Source organism: Cervus elaphus, chromosome 5, assembly GCF_910594005.1.
Source record: "Cervus elaphus chromosome 5, mCerEla1.1, whole genome shotgun sequence".
In the NCBI taxonomy this organism is placed as follows: Eukaryota; Metazoa; Chordata; class Mammalia; order Artiodactyla; family Cervidae; genus Cervus; species Cervus elaphus.
In genome coordinates, this window is record NC_057819.1 from 62,141,668 (window position 1) to 62,164,271 (window position 22,604).

A 22,604-nucleotide genomic window follows, 5' to 3' on the forward strand; every position below is an offset into this window, starting at 1 on the left:
TTCTCATGTGGTTCACCATAATGGTAAATCAGGAGAGGAAATGGTTTTTGTGAAGCAGAAATGAGGTTAGTTGTTAAATGTTTCTTAAATCTTTCTATTAACTTTCTAATTTTTCAACTACAATGATAACACTACATTTTAATTATACAAAGAGAAATTATTTAAGACTTGGTCTATATATACCATCTCTACCAACCTTTCCTTCTCTTTTCATTTCATTATGGATTTTTTCCATTGTGAAAACATGTTGATTTTATTGAACATATACATTACAGAAAACAAGTCGTGGCTGCATTTAGAATATGACAACCAACAATAAAATTTGGTAGCTTCCTCTTGTAAATATTATTAGAATTATTAATATAAGACAGTATAATGTTGGTTTAAAACTCAATAATACTAAGTTATTGATTTATAACTTTTCTCCTTTCTATGATATATACTATATATATATATATATGTTTATATGAACTTATATAAACAAAAGTTGATGACAACAGAATCATCTTCTAATATTACATTAAAAAGTGCACTTGTGTAAGTATATACCTACAATTGTAGATACATAAAGTATATTCCTAACATGAGTAATAGTATTTAAAAAGTACATAATCTTATCATGGCATACTTTCGTAAGAACTCAATACTAACTAGAGATTGCTAGAGATAATAAAATTATCTTCTGCAAGTGCTAAGAGTGCTTTAGTGACAAAGTTGTATCAAATTTTCCACAGCTGATGATCCCATGAAATGAACCTTAAAACGCTGTCCAGTTTAGTGGGTAAGAATGGTACCTCTGGCCTAGAGTGCCGAGGTTTGAGTCCAGGCTCCAGTTTGCCAGCTATGCTTCCTCTCCCTTGGGTTTGATGTTCACAGGTCTTACTAGAACCATGAAGACTATGAGAACTTAAATTCATGTCCACTGAGTCGGCAATGCTATCCAACCATCTAATCCTCTGTCATCCCCTTCTCCTCCTGCCCTCAACCTTTCCCAGCATCAGGGTCTTTTCTAAGGAGTCAGTTCTTTGCATCAGGTGGCCAAAGTATTGGAGCTTCAACTTCAGCATCAGTCCTTCCAATGAATATTCAGGGTTGATTTCCTTTTGGATTGACTAGTTTGATCTCTTTGCTGTCCAAGGGACTCTCAAGAGTCTTCTCTAGCACACCAATTCGAAAGCATCAGTTCTTCGGTGCTCAGCCTTCTTCATGGTCCAACTCTCACATCTGTACATGACTACTGGCAAAACCATAGCTTTGACTATATGGACCTTTGTTGTCAAAGTGATGTCTCTGCTTTTTAATACGCTGTCTAGGCATAGAAAAAAGTCTGGAATGATAACTAGTAAATGTAAACAATCTCCTCCTGCCCTCAATCTAGTAAGTTCTCATAGTTCTAGAAAGATCTAGAAAGTAGAGGCATACTGATATTCTCTCTGTGCCTCATCTATAAAACAAGGATAACAACAGGACTGGGCTGCTCAGGTAGCTCAGTGGTAAAGAATACGCCTGCCAATGAAGGAGATGCAAGAGACGTGGACTCGATCCCTGAGTTGGGAAGATCCTCTGGAGAAGGAATCCCCACTCCAGTATTCTTACCTGGAGAATCTCATGGACAGAGGAACCTGGTGGGCTACAGACTGTGAGGTTGCAAAGAGTCCAACACAACTGCGCACGCGCGCGCACACACACACACACACACACACACACACACACAGACAGACAAAACACCAGGACTACCATGAGGATTGATGAGCTACTATGTAACGTGCTGAAGCTGTGCCTTGCATGTAGGGAGCACTCAAGAACACCAGCTAGCAGCAGTAGAATGATGCATATTTTCACCCTCTGTTGCACACATTTTTTTGTAGCCTAAGTGTATCTGATCCTGTGACACATAAATACCAATTCAAAATAGTTCTTATTACTATTTTTCCTGCCAGGGAGGAGAATATACCTTCATTTCCAGAAAGTAGACTATGATTTCTCCCATTCCTCTTTTTCTTAGATTTTCCAACCTTCTCTGACAATCCATTTAATTCTGATATAGCCAGAGCATGGAGCTGAGAGCAGGAAGGGAAGGTACATTACAATAACTAGGCATTTTCCTACCTAATAAAATATATTTATTGTCTCTGATTATCAAAATAATATATGCTCATTATAAAGCATTCATATAATTTAGTAAATTATGAAGAAGAAAACGAAAAAATGTCTCTAAGTTTCACTACCTAAAATGACCATTGCTTACATTTACCAGTTATTATTTCAAACTTTTTTCTAGCCTAGACAGCATATTAAAAAGAAGAGACATCACTTTGACAACAAAGGTCCATACAGTCAAGGCTATGGCTTTTCCAGTGGGCATGTATGGATGTGAGAGTTGGACCATAAAGAAGACTGACTGCCGAAGAATTGCTGCTTTCAAACTGTGGTGTTGGAGAAGACTCTGAGAGACCCCTGGACAGCAAGGGGATCAAACCAGTCCATCCTGAAGGAGACCAGTCCTGGGTGTTCATTGCAAGGACTGATGCTGAAGCTGAAGCTCCAATACTCTGGCCACTTGATGCCAACTCAATGGAAAAGATCCTGATGTTGGGAAAGGTTGAGGGCAGGAGGAGAAGTGGGCGACAGAGGATGAGACGGTTGGATGACATCGCTGACTCAATGGATATGAGTTTGATCAGACTCTGGGAGACAGTGAAGGACAGGGAAGCCTGGCGTGCTGCAGTCCACGGCATCGTGAAGAGTTACATGCAGCTGAACAACAGCAATACACAGTATACAAAGCATACACTTACCCACACAGATACTTGAAATGTATCTTATTTACGCGTGGTTTGGTGATCTCTCACACTTACCAATTCAGAGAGCATATCCTTTCATGTCAATATCACAATTCATAATACATTAATGGCCATAGGGTCTTCCATCGTGTGGGCATATCAAACTTTACTTAACTTGTGTACTTCTTTTATCCTAGTTTTTTTGAGACTTTTCACAGACAGGCTCATCTTTGGCTCTAATTCTTTGATAGCTTCTGTAGTTACATATGTGTGTCTGGAAACATCAACATTATACAACTCTGCCTCCAAAAAGAATGTAGATACTTAGAAAAGTTGTTGAAATCTTATCCATATTTGTTCATGTTTAATATTATAATTCTTATAAATACGAAAATGAAAATGGATAACTATTTTTATCTATCAATCCTAAATATCCAAGTCACATAAAATTCTTTGTAATTTGTCCTCCTTAACATTTTTAACATTTGTTAAAGATACACAAGTAAGGCATTAGTGAAAAGTATAGAGGATTTTCACATCTTTAGCAATTTGAAACACCTGGATTTGACACCAAAAGCAAAGACAACAAAAGCAAAAAATAAACAAGTGAGATTACAGCAAGCTAAAAACCTCTAGACAGCAAAGGAAACCATCAACCAAATGAAAAGGCACCAGATTGAATGGGGGAAAATATTTATAGATCATAATACCTGAAAAAGGGTTAATATCCAAAACATGTAAAGAATTCACATAACCCAATATCAAGAGAACAATCTAACTTAAAAATGGACAGAGGATCTGAATATATATATATATATATATATATATATTTACAAAGAATACATACAGATGGCTAAGAAGTACAGAAAAAGGTAACCCAACACCACTTATCACCAGGGAAATGCAAACCACAATGAGATACCCTCACATCTGCTAGACTGGCTTTATGACAAGGATAAGAAATAACAAGTTTTGATAAGAAAGTGGAGAAAGGGGAATCCTTGTGCACTGCTGGTAGGAATGTAAATTGGTGCAAACACTATAGAAAACAGTATGCAGCTTCCTCAAAAAGTTAAAACTACCACGTGATCCAGCAAGTTCACTTCTAGGTGTAAATGAAAACTAATTCGAGAAGATATTTGCACCCCATGTTCACTGGAACATTATTCACAATGGCCAAGACATGGAAACAGCCTAAGCAACCACTGGTGGACGAATGGATAGACGAAATGCTACACACACACACACACACACACACACACACACGCTGGAATATCAGTCATAAAAAATAAGTAAAGCCTACCATTTGTGGCAATAGGGATAGACGTTAAGGGCATTATGATAAATAAAATAAATCAGACAAAGACAAATACCTTTTATGATCTCATTTATGTGTAGAATTAAAAAAAAAAAAAAAACACTAACTTCAAAGATAGAGAGAATAGACTGCCAGAGGTGGTTGCCAAAGGTGGAGAGTGGGCAAAATGAGCAACAGTGGTCTAAAGGTACAAACTCACTTATAAAGTGAGTAAGTCTTGGGAATTTAATGTGGAGTATGGTGAATATAGTTAATAATCATGCTCAGTCACTCAGTTGTGTCCAACTCTTTTTGACGCGATGGACTGTAGCCTGCTAGGCTCTTGTGTCTGTGGGATTTTTCAGGTAAGAATACTGGAGTAGATTGCCATTTCCTCCCCCAGGGGATCTTCCCAACCTACGGATGGAACTCACATCTCCTCTGACTCCTGCATTGGCATGTGGCTTCTTTTCCACTGAGCCACCTGGGAAGCTCATTTAATAATATTGTATTGTATATTTGCAAGTTGCTGAGAGTAGATCTTAAAAGTTCTCACATCGGAAAAAAACAGTGTAACTGTGTGGTGGTGGATGTTATTTAGACACTGTGATGATCCTTTGCAGTTATACACATACCAAATCATGATGTTGTACATCTGAAACCCATATAATATTAGCTGCCAACTATATCTCAATTAAAAAAAAAAAAAAGAAACTTCCTGACCCTGCTCACCCTAAGGAAATATAAAGCATTCTCTCAGCTGTAGAAAGTTATAAGCTATGAGAATAAAAGCTAAAAAGCTCAAGAGTCATGAAGACCTGAGCCATGAGAGGCAGAAAGAATTCTAAGGATTTTTTCCCGTCTAATTTGCTCTATGACTCAGGGAACTCAAACCAGAGTTCTGTAACAATCCAGAGGGAGTGGGAAGGGGTGGGAGGTAGGAGGGAGGTTCAAGGGGAGGGGACGTATGTATATCTATGGCTGATTCATGTTGATGTACGGCAGAAACTAATATAATATTGTAAAGCAATTATCCTTCGACTAAAAATAAATAAATTTAATAATAAATAAAAGCAACAAAACAAAAACCACTTCAAATCTAAAATACAAAGTTTGACCAAACCCATTTGAATGTGAAAAAAATCACTTTTAAAAACAGGGCAACTGTAAAAGAAATCGTCAGGGACATATACTACCTAATTTCATATGGAAGTGGGTCTCTGTTCATGAATCCTCAGGACTATCTAAAGCACAATGTAAGGTACATACGTACAAAGATGTCATATAACTTCTCTAAAGAAGCGAACTCTTTGAAAGTCAATCTAATATGTTGTTCCAGGAGGTCTTCATTAACCATATCCTTAATAGTTCTACAATAATATACATCCCCCATACAACATTTTAAAAGCAGAAGACTCCTGATTTTAGGCTTAAAAAAGGAAGAGAGGGGAGGAAGTAGCTTGAAATTTCAGAGTACATTCAGTCTCAGTTAAATGAAACAAGACACATTCACAGTTTTCTTTGAGAGCCTACACTTCATTGACTATAGAGAATTTGTAGCTTCTAACTAATGGTAATTCCTGCCATTGTTTGAAATTAAATATCCTATCTGAGCATAAAGTATTAGACAATTTTCTTTGGTGTCGCACTATTAAAGTGTTCATATGAAGATACCCAGTTCCAATTTGAGGGCATAAATCATCTGTTCTTCTGTTTTCATATTTATATGGCAAGAACCTATGGGTTGAATGGTATAGTCATTTTTTTCTGCAACTAAACAAGGTAAATAAATGTGATATATTGGCACATCACCCCACCACTCTGCATATGGTGCACATTAAGGCTGTATTCATTTGCCATATGAATATAATTCCTTTTACCACATCTACTATTAGTTACAAGCAGTAAATACAGAGTTGTTTTGCTGGAATGGGAGGGCCTGCATTACATCATGGGGCACCAAACATCCTGGCTCTTCTGGAGAATTTCATAGACATAGTTTTAATGTCACCTGAACTTGAACACTGCCAACATATTGCTTCAAACCACGTTTGATGAATTCTTCAAGGAAAAAGGAAAAATACAGGGCAATCTTAGTGTTAGTGCAATAGCGCAAACCACAAGGAATGTTCTTGATGAGATATATATGGAAGAAGCCATGTTCTAGACAAAGAATCAGGTTGAGTCATTTCCCAGATATAAAAAAAAAAAAGCCGTTTCAAACACTGCTTTCAGAGTAGCCGTGAACAGAAGGAAACTACAGTGAAAATATCATCCAGCTTGGAGGAAACGGTTTCCTCCAACTGCAGCTTACTGAAGACCTGTGATTAATAAGACAAGAGTCCTTCTCATGACAGACTGTCAGGCTTTGTTTCATTAGCTATGTATCGTGCTTATTTTTTCCTTAAATAAAATATTGATAAAAACAGTCCAAATCCAGGTTAGTGCAGGGCGAAAGAAGAAAGAATGTTATTTCTTTTACAAACTCATACAGTTCAACACAGATGTACATATCTTGACATTTGTGAACCATAAATACTACACCACGGGCAATTAAAAACCAAGTACACCTGTTTTAACAGGTACTGATTTTCAGCGCTAGCAAGTCCCCCAATGTGCCCAGCAGATGGCGCTCTATGACACCGACTTCTTGTGTCACATCCACCTATATTCTGGCAAGACAAAGAATAAGGATTTATCGGTAGCTTCAGTAAAGCATAGTAGGCTTTATTATAAAAAGAACATAATTCCTAAATATGTGTGCAAAAATATACATATGCATAAGCACATGCACACAGAGACAACCAGTAAATAAGTCACACCTGGACATATTGTGATACCACTTTTCTTAAAGACTTGATGAGTAGTCTATGTATATCAGTGGTATTTATGGTTACATGGCAAGATCATTCTAAATTCATTAAAAAAAAATTTAGAATGCCTTAAAGTTAGAATTCATTTTTAATTATAGCAGGGATGTCTCATTAGGGTGATACTAGTAAAATTAACAACAGTAGGATTTACGGTAATGACTTAAGTGATTGATGAGAGTGGAACAAAATGAAGTTTTAGACAGAGAAAAAGCAGGGCAGCCACAGCATACAGTACTTTAAAAAACAGCTCTGTGGTCTGTTAGCGCTAGCCTTATGCTTAATAAAACCTTCTTTCTAATTAATGGTGCTGAAATATTCTTAACAGAATCTTGTTATGAAAAAAACTTTGTTTTTTCCCCAGCAGACGCCATTCCTATAAAGGAGAAAGCTGATATAGATTAGCATGTCTGATTGCAAAGAAGAAAAAAATGCCACCTTTCAATCAAATCAAAAACAGAATGTGAGAATGGAAAACTACTTTACTGAAATACTATGCACACCATCTATGCAACATCTCATAGTCAGAGACTGCTTGTTTCTAAAGCTATTGAACGGTGACTTAAAAAAAAATTACTCAGATACCTAAAAATGCTTAATAAGCACTTATGTTTAGATGCTTAATGAGTATTTGATTTCAAGTTTATGATCTAATACAATACAAAAACAGTGAATAACTCTTCTGTGAATTTTCACTTTGATCACAAGATCATTTTAAAGTTTAAAGTATTTAAATGTCAATTGAATGCATCAGGGCACGTTTTCTTCAAAATTTGGAAATGTACAGTCGGGACAGCATTATTGTGGAGGAAAAATGAGTATTCCAGGAAAGCATTTTGGCGGACAAAATCCAGTTTTAAACACAAAGGGTACGAGGGCAAAGAGAGATACGCCTTCATGCAGAAAACGTCTTTCTTTGAAATGTTCTTGGTTAATTTTATTTAAAAAATCCACAACTAAATGGAATCCTATCTTAATTTTTCTTCTCATTAAGAAAACTGCATTCCACAGGAGAGAACTATCACAAGACAATAGAGTCAAAAATGAAAAACTAAAAAAAAAAGAAAAAGAAAAAGAAAAACTATCTGTCATACAGGAAAACAAGGCTTTTGCTGTAAAACCTAGTCAGATTTCATAAAACATGTGCATCCTTTTTAAAGCCTCATGTTATACTATATACAGGTTTTATCCAGTTTGAATTAGCATGATTTTGCCTGAGCAACGTGCTTATTAACACTGGATAACAAGATTAAAAAAAAAAAAAACTAATAAAGCTATCAACTTTACATACAGCACTAACATTAGATTTGTAGGCAATGCCATAGGCTTAGGACACTAGCAAGTTAAACTACTAGCTTATTCTTATGATTTTTGAAATAAATAAGTTATATGCTTGGATGAGACCTATAAAATGCAGGAAAGGCAATAGTCTAGTTTTTTTAAAAAAATTACCCATTTTCTTTCCAAGCAAGAGAAAAGTCTAAATTCAAAACTTTAAGTTGAGGCCCTGTATGTATTTACAGGCCATGTTGGAGTTATATATATAAAAGCCTGGCTATTTCTTAAACATCAATTACATTTCATCCAAGAGATACAACACAGAAGTAATCATAATCTAAGATTCTTCATCTGAAAATCTCTGACTTCAGCGGCTGCATTGTGGAGCCATCAATGAGCCACAGGCTTAAAAAATCTGAACCAGCTTGCATGAGTGCTTAAAACCGTTCACACGCGGTACAAATGTCTTTGTTTTTTGTTTGTCATTTTCATTTGAAAAGCTTACACTGGTTTATTCATTTTTCCATTCTAATGTGTGGAAATTCTCATTATATGAAAAAGTGCCTATTTGTCTTTTTCCCAGATTCATCCTTCAAAGTTAAAGCAAAATGCAGTTGGGACATCAGACATTACAAAAGGACCCAAAAGAATGAGGTTCACTGTGAGAAATGTAATTTAATTTAATTTATCAAGAGTCACTACAATTTTCTAAAATTTTTATTAGATGTGCTGTTAAGTTATTCTTTTATTTTTTTCCCTTTCATTACCAGCATTACTAGGAGTTAATGTCCACCACAGTGCAGACAATGAGAGGGTACAGATGAAGTGCTTTATGAAAAATATAACATTATAATATACACTCTAATACCAGCAAGATGGTGTTCGTGTGGTGATTTATTTGCTCTGAAGCATTCTGTGCTTCTGATAACACCTTAAGTCAGTTACTATCGTTGCTTTCATTTTACAGACAAGACAGCACAGCAAAGCATAGAACTTAGCTTTGTCTAACTCTAAACTCCAGGATTTGGTCAGTCCTACTTGATTCATTTTTATAATGTCATGCACATAAAAAATCTTTTTTAGGTTGATTTACAAGGTATTTAAATATATATATTTATCCCTTCTAGAAAAGCTGAATATGTCTAAATTACACTTATTTTAAAATACACTTAAATTTCTGAAATGCAACAACAATTACACATGAAGTGCAGCTAGAAAGCCTTTAGCTACTTTTCAAAATACCCATTAGTAATGACATAGAGAACATGGTTAGGTCAAGGAAGTTAAAAAAAAAAAAAAAAAGAACAAAATTTTTTTTCATTTGGATTGCTATGTGTGCATGAAACATCTCACACTATTTTAAAGCTAAGTTCTTCCTAAATATTTTCACATAAATAACAAAATGGTATGCTTCTTGTCGATGTCAAATCTAGGTTTGTCTGAGACAGTTTAGTGAATCTCAACTGAGTTCATAGAAACAGGGAAAAGGAAATTGAAAGTAGTTGCTCATCTTAAAAGGCAAGAAAGGAGGATGAACAGAATATAAAGCTCCATAAAGAAAACAACATGAAGTACTTCTCAAAAGAATGTGAAAAACAAAATTCCCTGAAGTTTACAAATTTAAAATTATATATAAATTATATATATACATATATACATATACATATATATATGTAATTATATATAAAACGGAGATGTGTAAATATGTGAAATACACACATGTACACACTAACCTCCCTATATAGGCACACACACTAAAGTTTGCTCTGACTGCTATTACCCATAGCATCAAAGCCTTAAAGTTACTTTTCACATTTAATTTGTGTAGGGAATTATCCATGTTTTGATTAAAATAAGAAATACATATTAGAGGTTCATAAAACAAAAACTTTGATTCACCATCACACCAAACATAATACATACAAAGCAGAAACAGTGTTGGTAAAAATACTTTGCATATACTTCTTTTAAAACTGTACTTGGCTCTTGGGTAAATTTTTTTAAAAGGTTTCACTTTCATACAAATAATATACATTTAATAAGCACAGCTTTAGTAAGTCAATTCAAAATACGATGGACTTAAACATAATCAGGCTGTTTTATAACTTGGGACTGAGTGACAGAAGTAAGCACCATTAGTATTCAGGTCATCAGCAACAACGTGATCCTTCCGTAGCCAAATAAATTGCAACTTGCTTTAAATTAAGAAACTGTAAATATTTAAGAGCAGTTAAAATGTTCTACCTATGAAATAAAAAATATAATGTTATTCTTGCAGGATCTCTTCAGTGCTGTCATAATCATTTTAATTAAATTCTCATTTTTCAGGTGGTCCCTTTAATTGTTTTTTCCTACTTCTTAATGTGTTTTTCTAAAGCCATTTCTTTTCTGCAGCTGTGTGCGATTGGTTTTAATGGTAGCTGCTTCCTTTTTTGCCTTCTGTGAATTACAATTTTAAATGGTTACACATTTTTTGTTTTACTGCCTTCAGCATAGTTTCATAAAGATGTTTAAGGCTGTTGGTGAACATTTTCATTTCCCATTTGAAAAACCAACAGCCAATTTGAATATTCCATATTGGCCTTTTATGACCTGTTTTATCTTTTAATATGTAAATGAAAGCATATTTTTTCTAAAGACTGGTTTGTTTCCATGAAATTATAATTTTTTTGCTCTTTAAAATAGGAATTCAATAAACAATATGTGACTGCTCTTTTACATTATATCTTATTGCTTGTGAATTAAACTCTTCTATTTTATTTGGTGACAGCCATTTCCAATGAAGAACTAGCATTTTCAGATAAGAATAACCAAACACATGAAAATGAGATTTCATCCTTGAATTTGTATTACCATTGGTCACCAAGTGTTAATAACAAGGCTATCTAGAGCTTTCTTAAATTATAACTAAGAAATTAAAATTACTTGATACTTCAGTTTCACTTTCACCATGATGAAATGGGTAAAACCTCACTACAAAATGTTATTATACATCACTTGTAAAAGTTTAGTCATAAATTGTACTTACTGCCCGGGTTATCTCCAATACCACTGCTTTTTCCATTCCAGTACCAGAGCAGAAGGGTTGCGTCACGTGACCCTGACAGAATGTAGCAATTTCCCCCGATATACGACTCCGAACGAGTGAGGCAAGTGACGACATCCCAATGGCCAAACACCACTTGGATCAATTTTCCTGAAACACAAAACAAGTTTCTTTTAAACTGCTATTTTAAAAATTGAAAAAATTTCCAATGATTGTTTAACTTTTAAGAAGATAATGAAGTTGTATTAACTCATATTCTAATAATTCAGATTTTATAATAAAATTCAATCTGGTTCAACCTAAAAGTTTTCTTTGAATAATTAACAACAACAAAAAGAATCAATTGAACAGTGATAGTAACGTTTTTGAAAGACGTATGTTAAAACTATTTCAACTAATATTATTATTTATACATAGCTCCTAGGAATTACAAATGAATTATGTCTACTGATTAAAGCAGACTCGAACCCTTATTTGGAATCATTTCAAGAATTTATAAAGTTACTCGAAATGATTCGAAACAAAGCAAAACTTAGTTGCCTTTCTGTAAGCACTCTATCACTCAGACCTCACTAATGCAAACCTATCTCTGAAGCAGGAAAGGCAATTTATTTCTTTTTCACTTCTCTGAAGTGATCTACACAAAGACAGTATAAAACCACATCCCAGAGTTTCTGTTTTTCAAATCAGGATTACATGAGCTAAAATTTGATAAAAGGACTAATATATTGTGACTGCAATTTGAGCTAGTGATTCTTTCTTTAATTGTCTGAATGAGGAAAACTCCTGAGGAGAAGGGAAATTAAGATGACAGTTTACCAGTAATGACTGGGGAGGGGGGGCCCAGTAAACGCACCATATATCTAGGATGTCAAGCATAGGATGAACTGTTCACATAACAGTGTCAGAAAAAAAGTAAAGGCCCACCTTTTAGATTTTTTGTTTAATCAGATACGGTGTTTGTAATTCAGACAAATTGTCTAAAGAATTAAACAGCTATAGCAGCTCTTCTACTCTACCCCAACCAGCTTCTAGCTAACATTTCTCTCTGAAATGTCTACAGAATCTACAAATTAATGTCATAGAATGTCTACCTTTAATACTCAGCATGAATGCTTTTCTTTTTTCAAATAAGCATTTCGGTGGGGTCATAAAAAATACAATGCAGATGTTCAAGATAAAAACTATTAAGCTGGAAAAAAATTAGTATGCCTAAAAAGTTTATATGTTTAACTTGGAACAGATCATAGCCTATCAAAAGCTTGAGGTCTCAACTAAGTATTGGTATCTATATGTATTTAATTTTTCAAGATAATAAATATAAAAAAGTATTTCCACTAAATTTTTTAAATTATTGATTTAAATAAACCCAAAGCACATTATAAAGTCTGCAAATTTAGAAATAAAATACTGCCTCATCCACATCAGATGGAAAGTCAATTACAGTGTTTTCCCTTGTACATAGTGTTCTGATACTAACTTAAGACCAGATTCACATCAATCTCAAACTGCAAAATTGATAAAGTACACTTTTGTCTCCTATGGAAAAAGACTTTAGTCAAAGCAGGTATTTTAACTAATAAAATGTTAAAAATGTTCACTTCTGAATTTTTCCAACCTTTTAAATTAACACCAGAACATTTCATTTTAAAAATTAACTTTATCAATAAAGAATATAAGAACTCAAGACTTTCTAGAATAAAAAATGGAAAAGAAAAAGAAAATTAAATATTAAAAATATAATAATTTTTTATCATTTCCAATTTACATGAAGAACAAAGTAGAGAGGGTTAGTAGTAAAATGGTTGGAGTTAGGTTACAGGGAAAACCTAACTAAGGATGAGACAGGAGGTAGCTGAATGCACTCTTCCTTCAAATTAGAAAGTGACAGTCGCTCGGACGTGTCAGACTCTGTAACCCCATGGACTATAGCCCACAGGGCTAACCTGTGCATGGGATTCTCCAGACAAGAATCTTCCCAACCCAGGGATCAAACCTGTGTCTTCTGCATTCCAGGCAGACTCTTTACCATCTGAGCCATCAGGGAAGAAGTACTAATTAGAAAAGTGAAAGCTAAATCATGAGTTTTAACTACTGAAAATACTGAACACCCCGTAATGTGATTATGTTTTTGATCACAGAGCATGTACAGTGACTTCTGCCTCAGCCTATACCAAATGCTGAGAGCATGTCAACTATAAAAGTGATTTAAATAGGTTGTTTAGAGTAGACTTATTTAAGATTTGACAACCATCAATTCAGTGGGCTGTAGAAGTGAAGATGAGCAAAGTAATACATCTGGGTATGTGAGGTCTGTGGCATAAACAGAAAACGCAAATGCTCCACCACGTACACCAGGAGGCCTGCGAAAGAGCAACTATCTGCTTGGTAACCTGCTTAGTTTCCAGCTAGTGAGAACAAAGTGGAAAGTTTTAGCTGTAAAAGTGGGATGGATGAAAAAGACTGTCAGAATTTCTCAAGACACATAATAATTTGTTACTTCTCATTAATGAAGTCATCATTCTATGTCTACAATGTCCGTGTTAGGAAAATGTATAGTCAGACTGTGGTTTCTTTTTTAATTAAAATTTCCCAGTGTTTTAATTTTTGCCCCTAAAAGTTATCACAGTTATTTTTCATTCAACCAACATTTACTGAGCACCTACCAAGTGCCGAGCATTACATCTTCTTACTTGTATATAGTGGTAGACAGAGAAACAAACAAAAACAGACGTGTAACTGCGACTAGTGTCAACCACGAGAAGAGAGGAGAGAGAGGGGCAGTGGGAAAACAGGAGAGAACAAATCCAGGCTGGGCATCAGGGAAGACTGAGACGAGGGGGTGACGGGTAAGCACGTACATCTAAAGAGTTTCATGTTTTAATACAAATTAACTTCATTCTCCACAATTTATACTCTGGGCTCAACGCTGGAAAACATTATTATTTTTTTTTCCCCAGTTTGCTTTTTCCTGTCTGGCAGCGTTCCTCAGCAATATTTGTTATTGCTATGAGGTGGAGGTTCACTCCTCCTAAATAAATCACACCATATAAATACCTGCTGTTCTTTTTGGTAAATTATTTTCTGATAATCTCATAAGTGTTCCTCAAGCTTTATTTTTTGTTTCCTTTAATACCAGTCCACCTCTCCACACACTAATATCAAATATTACCACAAGCACTAGAATATCCTTTTTTTGACAGAACAAATTTTCTAGTTAATGTTTTATTTGACAGCTGTGCCACAAATAAAAAAAAAAAAAAAAATCCAAGCTCAGGACCCTGCACCACTGAATCTAAAATGTGGCCTGAAAATAATTCCCACTGCCGAGGGAAGGTTTTATTGTTGCCTCTGCTGCTCTGGTGGTGTCTTGAAAACATGATTTATGTTTAAAGAATTTCCTGCTACAACCCTGTTTCTCTCTACCCCCGCCTCCCCACCCCGCCAAATCTAATAAGAGAAGGATTTTTTTTTTTGGCTTACGTGCCAAAATATAATTGAATTCAACACTTGTGATAGCTCTGCCATTATATATTATTGATCATACAATTTTTTTGTTAAACTTCTCTGCTAAACTTAGGAGAAAACATTTAATATTCTTATCATCATGAAGACACTAACACATTTAAAATTTAAATAATTTTAAATAAAATTTGCATCAGAGTTTGTATTCAAGATAGTAAGAAAGGTATTAGAATGATCATATGAGATTTTTTTCAAAACTTTCCTGGAAAGTATAAATATTTTTGGTATACGTGCTCAGTCCCACTGAAATGAAGTTTAAGATGAGACTACTTTCTTATGAAAGTGTTTTATACATACATGCACTTGTGCATATTTTAAAAAACAATAAAGTAGAAGGCTTTTGGGAAGACAGGAAGGAATGCCATCTAGTTTATTAAGTCTAAAGTAACATGCCAGACATTCTAGGAACCTAGATTTTAAATGGGTAACACTTGTATGAGATAAAAAGGAATAATCACAAAGATGCCACATCTGAGGTCAGAAGACCTCCAATGCCCAGGTCTAGCACCATTACCTATGCAAATTTCAACAATATACTTAACTTTTTCAAACCTTTGTTTCATCATCGAAAAAATGGGCCTAAGGACACCCGTTCGATCTCCTAAGATTACCGTGAGGCTGACACAATATCATATATGAGAATAAAGATATTTTATAAATTCTAGAGAACTGTGTGACTATAAAAATTATTCTATTATGAGTATTATATAAAAGTGAAGTTAGCTTTGGTGGTGATGGTTTAGTTGCTAAGTCGTGTCTGACTCTTGCAACCCCATGGACTGTAGCCTGCCAGGACATGGAATTCTCTAGGCAAGAACACTGGAGTAGGTTGCCATTTCCTTCTCCAGGAGATCTTCCTGACCCAGGAATCGAACCCGGGTCTCTTGCATTACAGGCAGATTCTTTACCAACTGAGCTATAAGGGAAGCCTAAAGGTTCAAGTAAAAGGTTAAAGAGGTTAGCTTTAATTTACAAATATCAATATTCAGTGTCTTTAAGATGATACAAAATGTCAACAAACTCAAGGCTCAAATGTCGAAACCAAAGACTGACATAATATATGATCCCATTTTAGGACATTCTGGAAAAGGCAGAGATGAAGAGCATATCAGCAATTCTGAAGTTGGCTGAGGTGAGGGAAGAAAGTGACTATGAAGGGGCAACCCAGGGGGTTTCTGGGGATTTTCTGCTACTCTGCATCTTAACTATGGGAGTGGTTACGTAATGGGATACAATGCCCTGAGACTAATGGAACTAAAAACCAAAATAAGGAATTTTACTGTACGTAAATTGAAAGATAATTTTCAATGTATAAAAAACAATCTGAATCTAAAAGAATGTTTAAGAAAACCTTGTGATAGGATGTAACAATTTTAATCTGAAAGTTTGTGAAGAAGGGAGCATAGTTTGAGGTCAAATAACACTAGGGTTGTCGTTACCATAATAGTGAAAGAAAAGGTTAAAATTTAAACTTGAATATTAAGCCAGAGAAAATCTATTATAATAAAAAATAATTTTAAGAAAACCTGTCAATCTCCAATGCATTTTTAAAGAATTTCAGAGGAGTTTTAGGTTCAACAGTAATCAACGTCATAGTAAAAGCCCAAGTAATCAGAAAGACTTGAATGATGTTTTCTTTCTGAACCTACCTCCAGAATAAAGAAGTAAATTATAAAAATATTAGGTCATTGATTCCCTAAAACAAAAATTAAATGAGATCATGTCTAAAAACAACTTCTAGGGTTTATTCTATACACAGTACATATTCAACTATTTTTCCCTACTCTCTCATTGCTAGGTTATAATAGAGTCATCAAAATGTAGCTAGGACAAACTCCCTGAACACCCAAGAATTAATTTTTTAATAACTACACTTACTAAGGCAGGAGTATGGACTCATACACTGTATCGAGATTGCTAACATGACTGAAAGAGGATTTGCTGTAAAATAGTTAATTAATTAGAAATGTCAATTTAAAAAATTTCCTATCCAGAATATTTAATCAATATAATTATTTGTAGATCCTTGTTTTAGTTGAACTATCTACCTCCATGGTATTTAAGTTCTAATGCATTACTATCTAATTTTAATTATTTTAAATATACAACTACATATTCAGTATAAGTTTATGTCATTCTCTAACAGTTTCTAAAATACTTTAAAGAGACCCCATTAAATTTTTCAATGTTCACAATTGCCTATATGTAAAAATATATAACCATTCATTGGACTGGATATCCTATAATAATAGTGATTTGAATTTGGTTAGTTCCTTAGGGGGTTGCATGCAAATGAATAAGGAGTCAGCTACTTTTCTTCACAATGATGTAGTTTTCAGCAAGATTCAGTGGAACTGGGTGGAGGCAAGATAGCCACTCGCAGGAAACACACTTAGAATTTCCAGGGAAAAAATAACCTTTAAATAATATTAAAGTGGGGAAGTACACCTATAAGTATGTGCACTTGCCATATGATTATGCATGGACATGTACATATGGTATTTACACACCAGGATATGTTTTCAAAATAAATCATTCACTTGTAAGTATGAAGCTTGGGAGACAAACCTACCAAAACCTGCCCCTTTAAAAACATTCTGAAGTTAAGTTATTAATGGATTATAGAATAGATTATTACTTGAAGGGGAAAACTATATTTTACACATTTTAGAATTCTGTAACTTTTACAGGGGAGATGAGAAAGCCTTTTAAGCCTCTTACTGCCACTTGTTGTAAACTTGAGTTCACTGATAAAGAAATGAGGTGGTTACCTGTGTCTGTAGAATAGACGCGGAAACTCTTATCCCAGAAGCCACAGAGGAGGATGTAGCGGTTGTCCGACGTGATGACAAAACACTGGGAATGGACTTGAATGCTTTGGTCTAAGAGGTCAGTGATTTGCCTCCTGTGCATTCCTGTATTGCTGGCTATAAGAACAGAGGGGGAAAAAAAAAGCCTATAAACCCACATGCGCAAAGAAATCCCGTAATTTGTCATGCTGGGGGCTGGGGCCAAGGGAGGAGAGACAACACATTCCAGGATAAGAACATATGATCTTTAGTTTTAAATATAATAATATTTGAAAAGCCACAGGAAAGCAGAATCCGATTGTTGGAAGAATGAGGGCAGCCAACTTCAACAGCTCGGTAAGAGATTCTGCCTAGAGGAAAGAAACAATAATACACTACAATTTTAAAATACGTGGTGTACAATTCTCAGAACATGCTATCTAGCTCTTGGGCAGGACCAAACTAGATTAGAATCTCCAGACTGCATCACAGTTAGGTTTGTGTTTCTGACAATCTCATTACATCTATTGTCATGAGAATGGATTCATGTTGTGACAATCTATTACCTCTAACTTTTTGTCACAAGGAAGAGATATTAGAATTTAAATGTCATATATTTGAAATATTGGAGCATCTTGTACATGTTTGACTTTAACAGGTCTTTAATTTGACCAGATGTGAACTCCCATGTCCCCATTCACAGCCGCACTTGCATGCAAGGAAGGGGTGGGATGACTATTTATTAAGGATACTTGTAATTGAAAAAGTCAAAGCACGGCAGACTGCAACTTTCTTGCTACTTCTGCAAACAACAAAACAAGACAGGCTGGCAGTGTGTTTTCAGAGTTTGCAGGGCACCTGAGATGGGGCCTGTCACAGGCACAAAGTCGGACACAGCATGACATCACAGGCGTGCGAAGAGTAATAATCCTCCAGAAACACACTATCAACCATGTCATTATCAGCAAAGGAATTTTCACAGAGATGACTTCTCTGGCATTAATGAAGCCAACCAAATAGAAAGCTCTGCTGTTCGTGATCTAGGAGTTATTTCATTATCAACTTTCCAACACAAATTATAGCTCTTATACTGCTAAAAAAAGAAAACTTGATCATACTAGAAATCAGAACAAAATGAATGTCTATATCTAATTATTATGTTCTTTGCATCATAACTTTCAGCTTTTATTGGAAAAAAACACTATAGATGCATGATTGATAAAAATTAAAAATATATATCTATGTTATATTCATTGTATGTAATAAGTTAAGACGGCCAATTCAATAGAAGGCTCAGAAACTAATATGGAAGAAAAAAAGTGTTCAAAATACTTCCCAGTCCTCTGCTGGGATACAGAGGGATAAAATATCCCTTGCCCTCATGGCATACAGAACATAGCAAACATATTCACGTGAAATCCTGCAAAATTCTGCTAGTGTCTGACTGTACAACCTAACCACGTAAGATTATTAGATAACTGTTTGTTAATAGGCTTCGTATACTTTGGGGAGATTAATGGCCTAGAAAGTGACACCAGAAGTAAAAAGGGTAGGCCTCTAGTCAGGAATCACTTCCCCCCTCCTTCCACACAAAGGGAAGTTTCTGGCAGGTGAAAAAGCTTTTGTGTATCATAGTGTATCATGGAGAGACATTAGCCTCTCACTGCAGTAAACCTGTGTGATACAATCAAATCTTTTAATTTCAAGAAACCTAGCAACTTAAAACAAGATATATGGTATTTTCTATACTGGTTACTATAGTTCTTCATTCCACATGAAAATTATAAAAATAGCATATTTTTGTTAGTGTTTATATGACTTTCACTTATATGATATATAAACTTTCACTGGTCTTTTTGGCATTATTTCCTGGGAGGACCTAATTTGACAGGCCTGGGCATGTATAGAATTTTGAATTGAATGACTACAAACTCGTCAGGCAGTTGCCCCTTCAGCATTCAGATGAACTATTTTCCAAATAAGTGATTACTTGTAACTACTTATAATTTAACACTGCAACCCCTAATCCATCTGTCCATCCATCCACGTAGTCTATATAACCTACCCTACAACTGCCTTTTCTTTATCTCATTGTTTTCTCTAGTAAACCTCACGAGATTCAGTACTGAAAGTATTTTTATTTGATGAAAATTAGGTATATTTGTCTAGATAAGCAGTCTACAAACTGGAGCATGTATACCCTTGGGAGGTGGGGGGTCGCTATAAGATTTCCCAAGGGATACACAGGCACAGATGGTTTTAAGGGAATCAATTTCTGGTTCCACAACTTTCATGCGTTCTCTTGCTTGAAACAGATTTGCCTGAGAACTCTCCTGTGACTTTTCCTTTCTTATCTCCCTTTTTGTTCGCTCTTCTTCCACTAGATAGAATCTTACTAGGGTGCTTTACTCCAGGGTACAAAAATCTCTTGAAAGCCAAATAAGGAGACAATTCAAACTATTGATCTGATGCTAGAAAGTGAATGCCTAGGTATCACATCATTCTGCAGGGCAGGTGGTTTCCAATTCATTGCTTTCAATAAATGGAAGGAGGATCTAATCACGCTGTCAATTGATAGATCATTAAAAATAAGTTTCAGTGATAGATTGTTAAAATGATTATTTAATGACAGACCATAAAAGTAATCCTTAATAATATATCATTCTATGAATTTTGTCACATAACTCGGAAAGAGTTTTAAGATTTGAATGACATTGTTAAAACAAAACTCTCTCCTTTCCCATCTATCTTCTCATGTGAGTAACACTCCTGAGAGCGTCCATCTACAAGAAACAAAAAACTAGGATAGAACTGTTGACAAATTCTGTCTCTTTCAACAACAAATAATGTTTATCCATAAATACATTAACTACTTAGGGAGACACTCCCATTCATTAAAGCTGTATTTCCTATTTTCAAAAGTATGTGTTGTGTATGTTTAATAGTATTAAAATTTATAATTTTAATAAATATGTATTAATATTTTTAATAACTCAATGAGGATTAATTTTTTTAAGCTGGGCCTTATGGTCACAGGAATTCTCAACATTTATATTTACATACATATTTTTATTGCTGAAGATTGTTTAGTGGGGTAATCAATTTTCTACAGTTAAAATAAAATTGTGTAGGGAAAGCAGAAAGTACAAATTCTAGATGAGAAAAACGTTCAAATGGTAAAAATTTCTTCCAGTGAATTTTTTAAAAACAGAAAAGGTTGACTATCAAGTGACTTTGATATTTAGTGTCTGCTGGATGTACTTAAAATTTTACACACTATGCCAAAAATCATAACCTTTGCAACTACTTAAACTTGTGATGATAATCACATTTAAATTTTTTAGACGTCAACTTAAAAACGTGTGAGAAGATACGTGGTTTTAAATAACTACTTCAGGAGACATGGAACAGTCTGAAGACCAGTGGTCAGCAGGGAAGACTGTGGCCTGGAGGCTGCATCCGGCTTGTGCCTGGGTTTGCATATGAAGCTCTACTGGGCACAGCAACGCTCGCCTCTGTATACGTCATCTGTGGCTGCTTGCTGCTGTAACAGCAGAGTTAAGTAGTTGTGTCTGAGACCCTGTGGCCCACAAAACCTAAAATACTGACTATCTCGCCCTTTTCGCCCATGCCTTCTCTACAGGGTTACCATCTCTGAATTCATTTAGATTTTATACTATACGATATTCATTATCAAGTTTTAAGACAAACAATGATTCTGTACTTCAGAAACCAGGCTCTAAGTGGCACAACAAATGGGTTTTATTATTTTCCTGACTCTTACAACTTTACCCAAGTGGGCATTTAATTTTTTTAAAAAATATATGGCAAATCATACCTACTCAAAGCAAAACAAGATTTAGGAACCAGGGTACTGGTTATCTTTCATATAGACACTTCATTCTTAGATTTCTGCTTGTATTTGGGAAAATGATAAAACACAGTTTAGAGCTTCAGGTTATTTTAGTTCATCTTGATAATTCATCTGCAAATGGTGGCCATTTAACTCTCCACTGAAACAATGGTGTTAGAGACCTCCCCTCAAAAAACAGTGACATATGCACAAGGAACACCTTGAATTTTAAAATAATAAATCCGCTTATTCTTATGTTTTATCTAAAAACTTTATAATACTGACAAGTTCATTTGTGCTGGGGAAATATGACAAAATTACAAGGCAAACACAAACATCCATGCTAGTAGCATACCCCGACAGCAGCATACCCCGACAGCTGGGCAATTAGGTTTTTTATTCTAAAAGTTATTGAACAGCATCTTCAATACCAAGGTGTACCATTCTTAGTGGAGTCACAGTTGAAATCCCCACTATAGGGTGGAAAATGCTAAACTAGAGATTTCAACTAGCCCACTCAAAAAGCACAGCAGCAATTAAATATTCTAAGTTGTCTGCCACAGATGCTCATTTCATCCCAATGGCTCTTTCTGGTCTCCTTTTTCTTTTTTTTTCTCTCTGAACAAATTTAACCTCCAATGGCAATTTATTGGGCTGCAGGACCCTAGGAAAATGAATACAAATATCTTAACACTGCTGCCATTGGCTGGGCGATATATTTCAACTTTGAAACTGCTCTGCAATTGCACATTAATCCCCTCAGACTGAAAGGAGGGTCCAGGAAGAAAGGATTGATCTCCTTTAATGATGAAACCCTGGCACTACAGTTTTATTTTTCTCAACACAGAGCTGCTAAGAACCCACTGTTATTATGAAAATTTCCCTAGCAAAGGAGCTCCATCACATTACTGGTGCACCAATTCATCATAACGTGCCTCGCTCCTGCTCATCAACAAGTCTGAGTGATGAAAAGATCCAATATTATCCTGACAGTACTTCATGCGCATTCTCAATCACACATTATTACAGCATCCATATTAATTTTCAGTGACACGCGTCCTAGGCCTGTTCAAATTAGGCAAACCAACGAGGGGGAGTTGATGAAATACCAGCATAGCCACAGCTCATTGCATTCCAATTTGCATGCAAATGGTTTATCAGGA

The 22,604-nt window shown here is 35.1% G+C and overlaps 1 protein-coding gene across 4 annotated transcripts in view; it reads right to left on the reverse strand.

Moving 5' to 3' along the window:
- Window positions 1–22,604, reverse strand: part of LRBA (LPS responsive beige-like anchor protein) — a 723,276-nt gene that overhangs the window by 20,096 nt on the left and 680,576 nt on the right. For all 4 annotated transcript variants that reach the window (XM_043902582.1, XM_043902581.1, XM_043902579.1 and 1 more), the window contains exons 52-53: window positions 17,571–17,726; window positions 11,257–11,424 (exon numbers count right to left, since the gene is read on the reverse strand). In XM_043902582.1, the coding sequence (XP_043758517.1) occupies window positions 11,257–11,424; window positions 17,571–17,726 (324 nt within the window). The remainder of the gene's footprint in view (window positions 1–11,256; window positions 11,425–17,570; window positions 17,727–22,604) is intronic.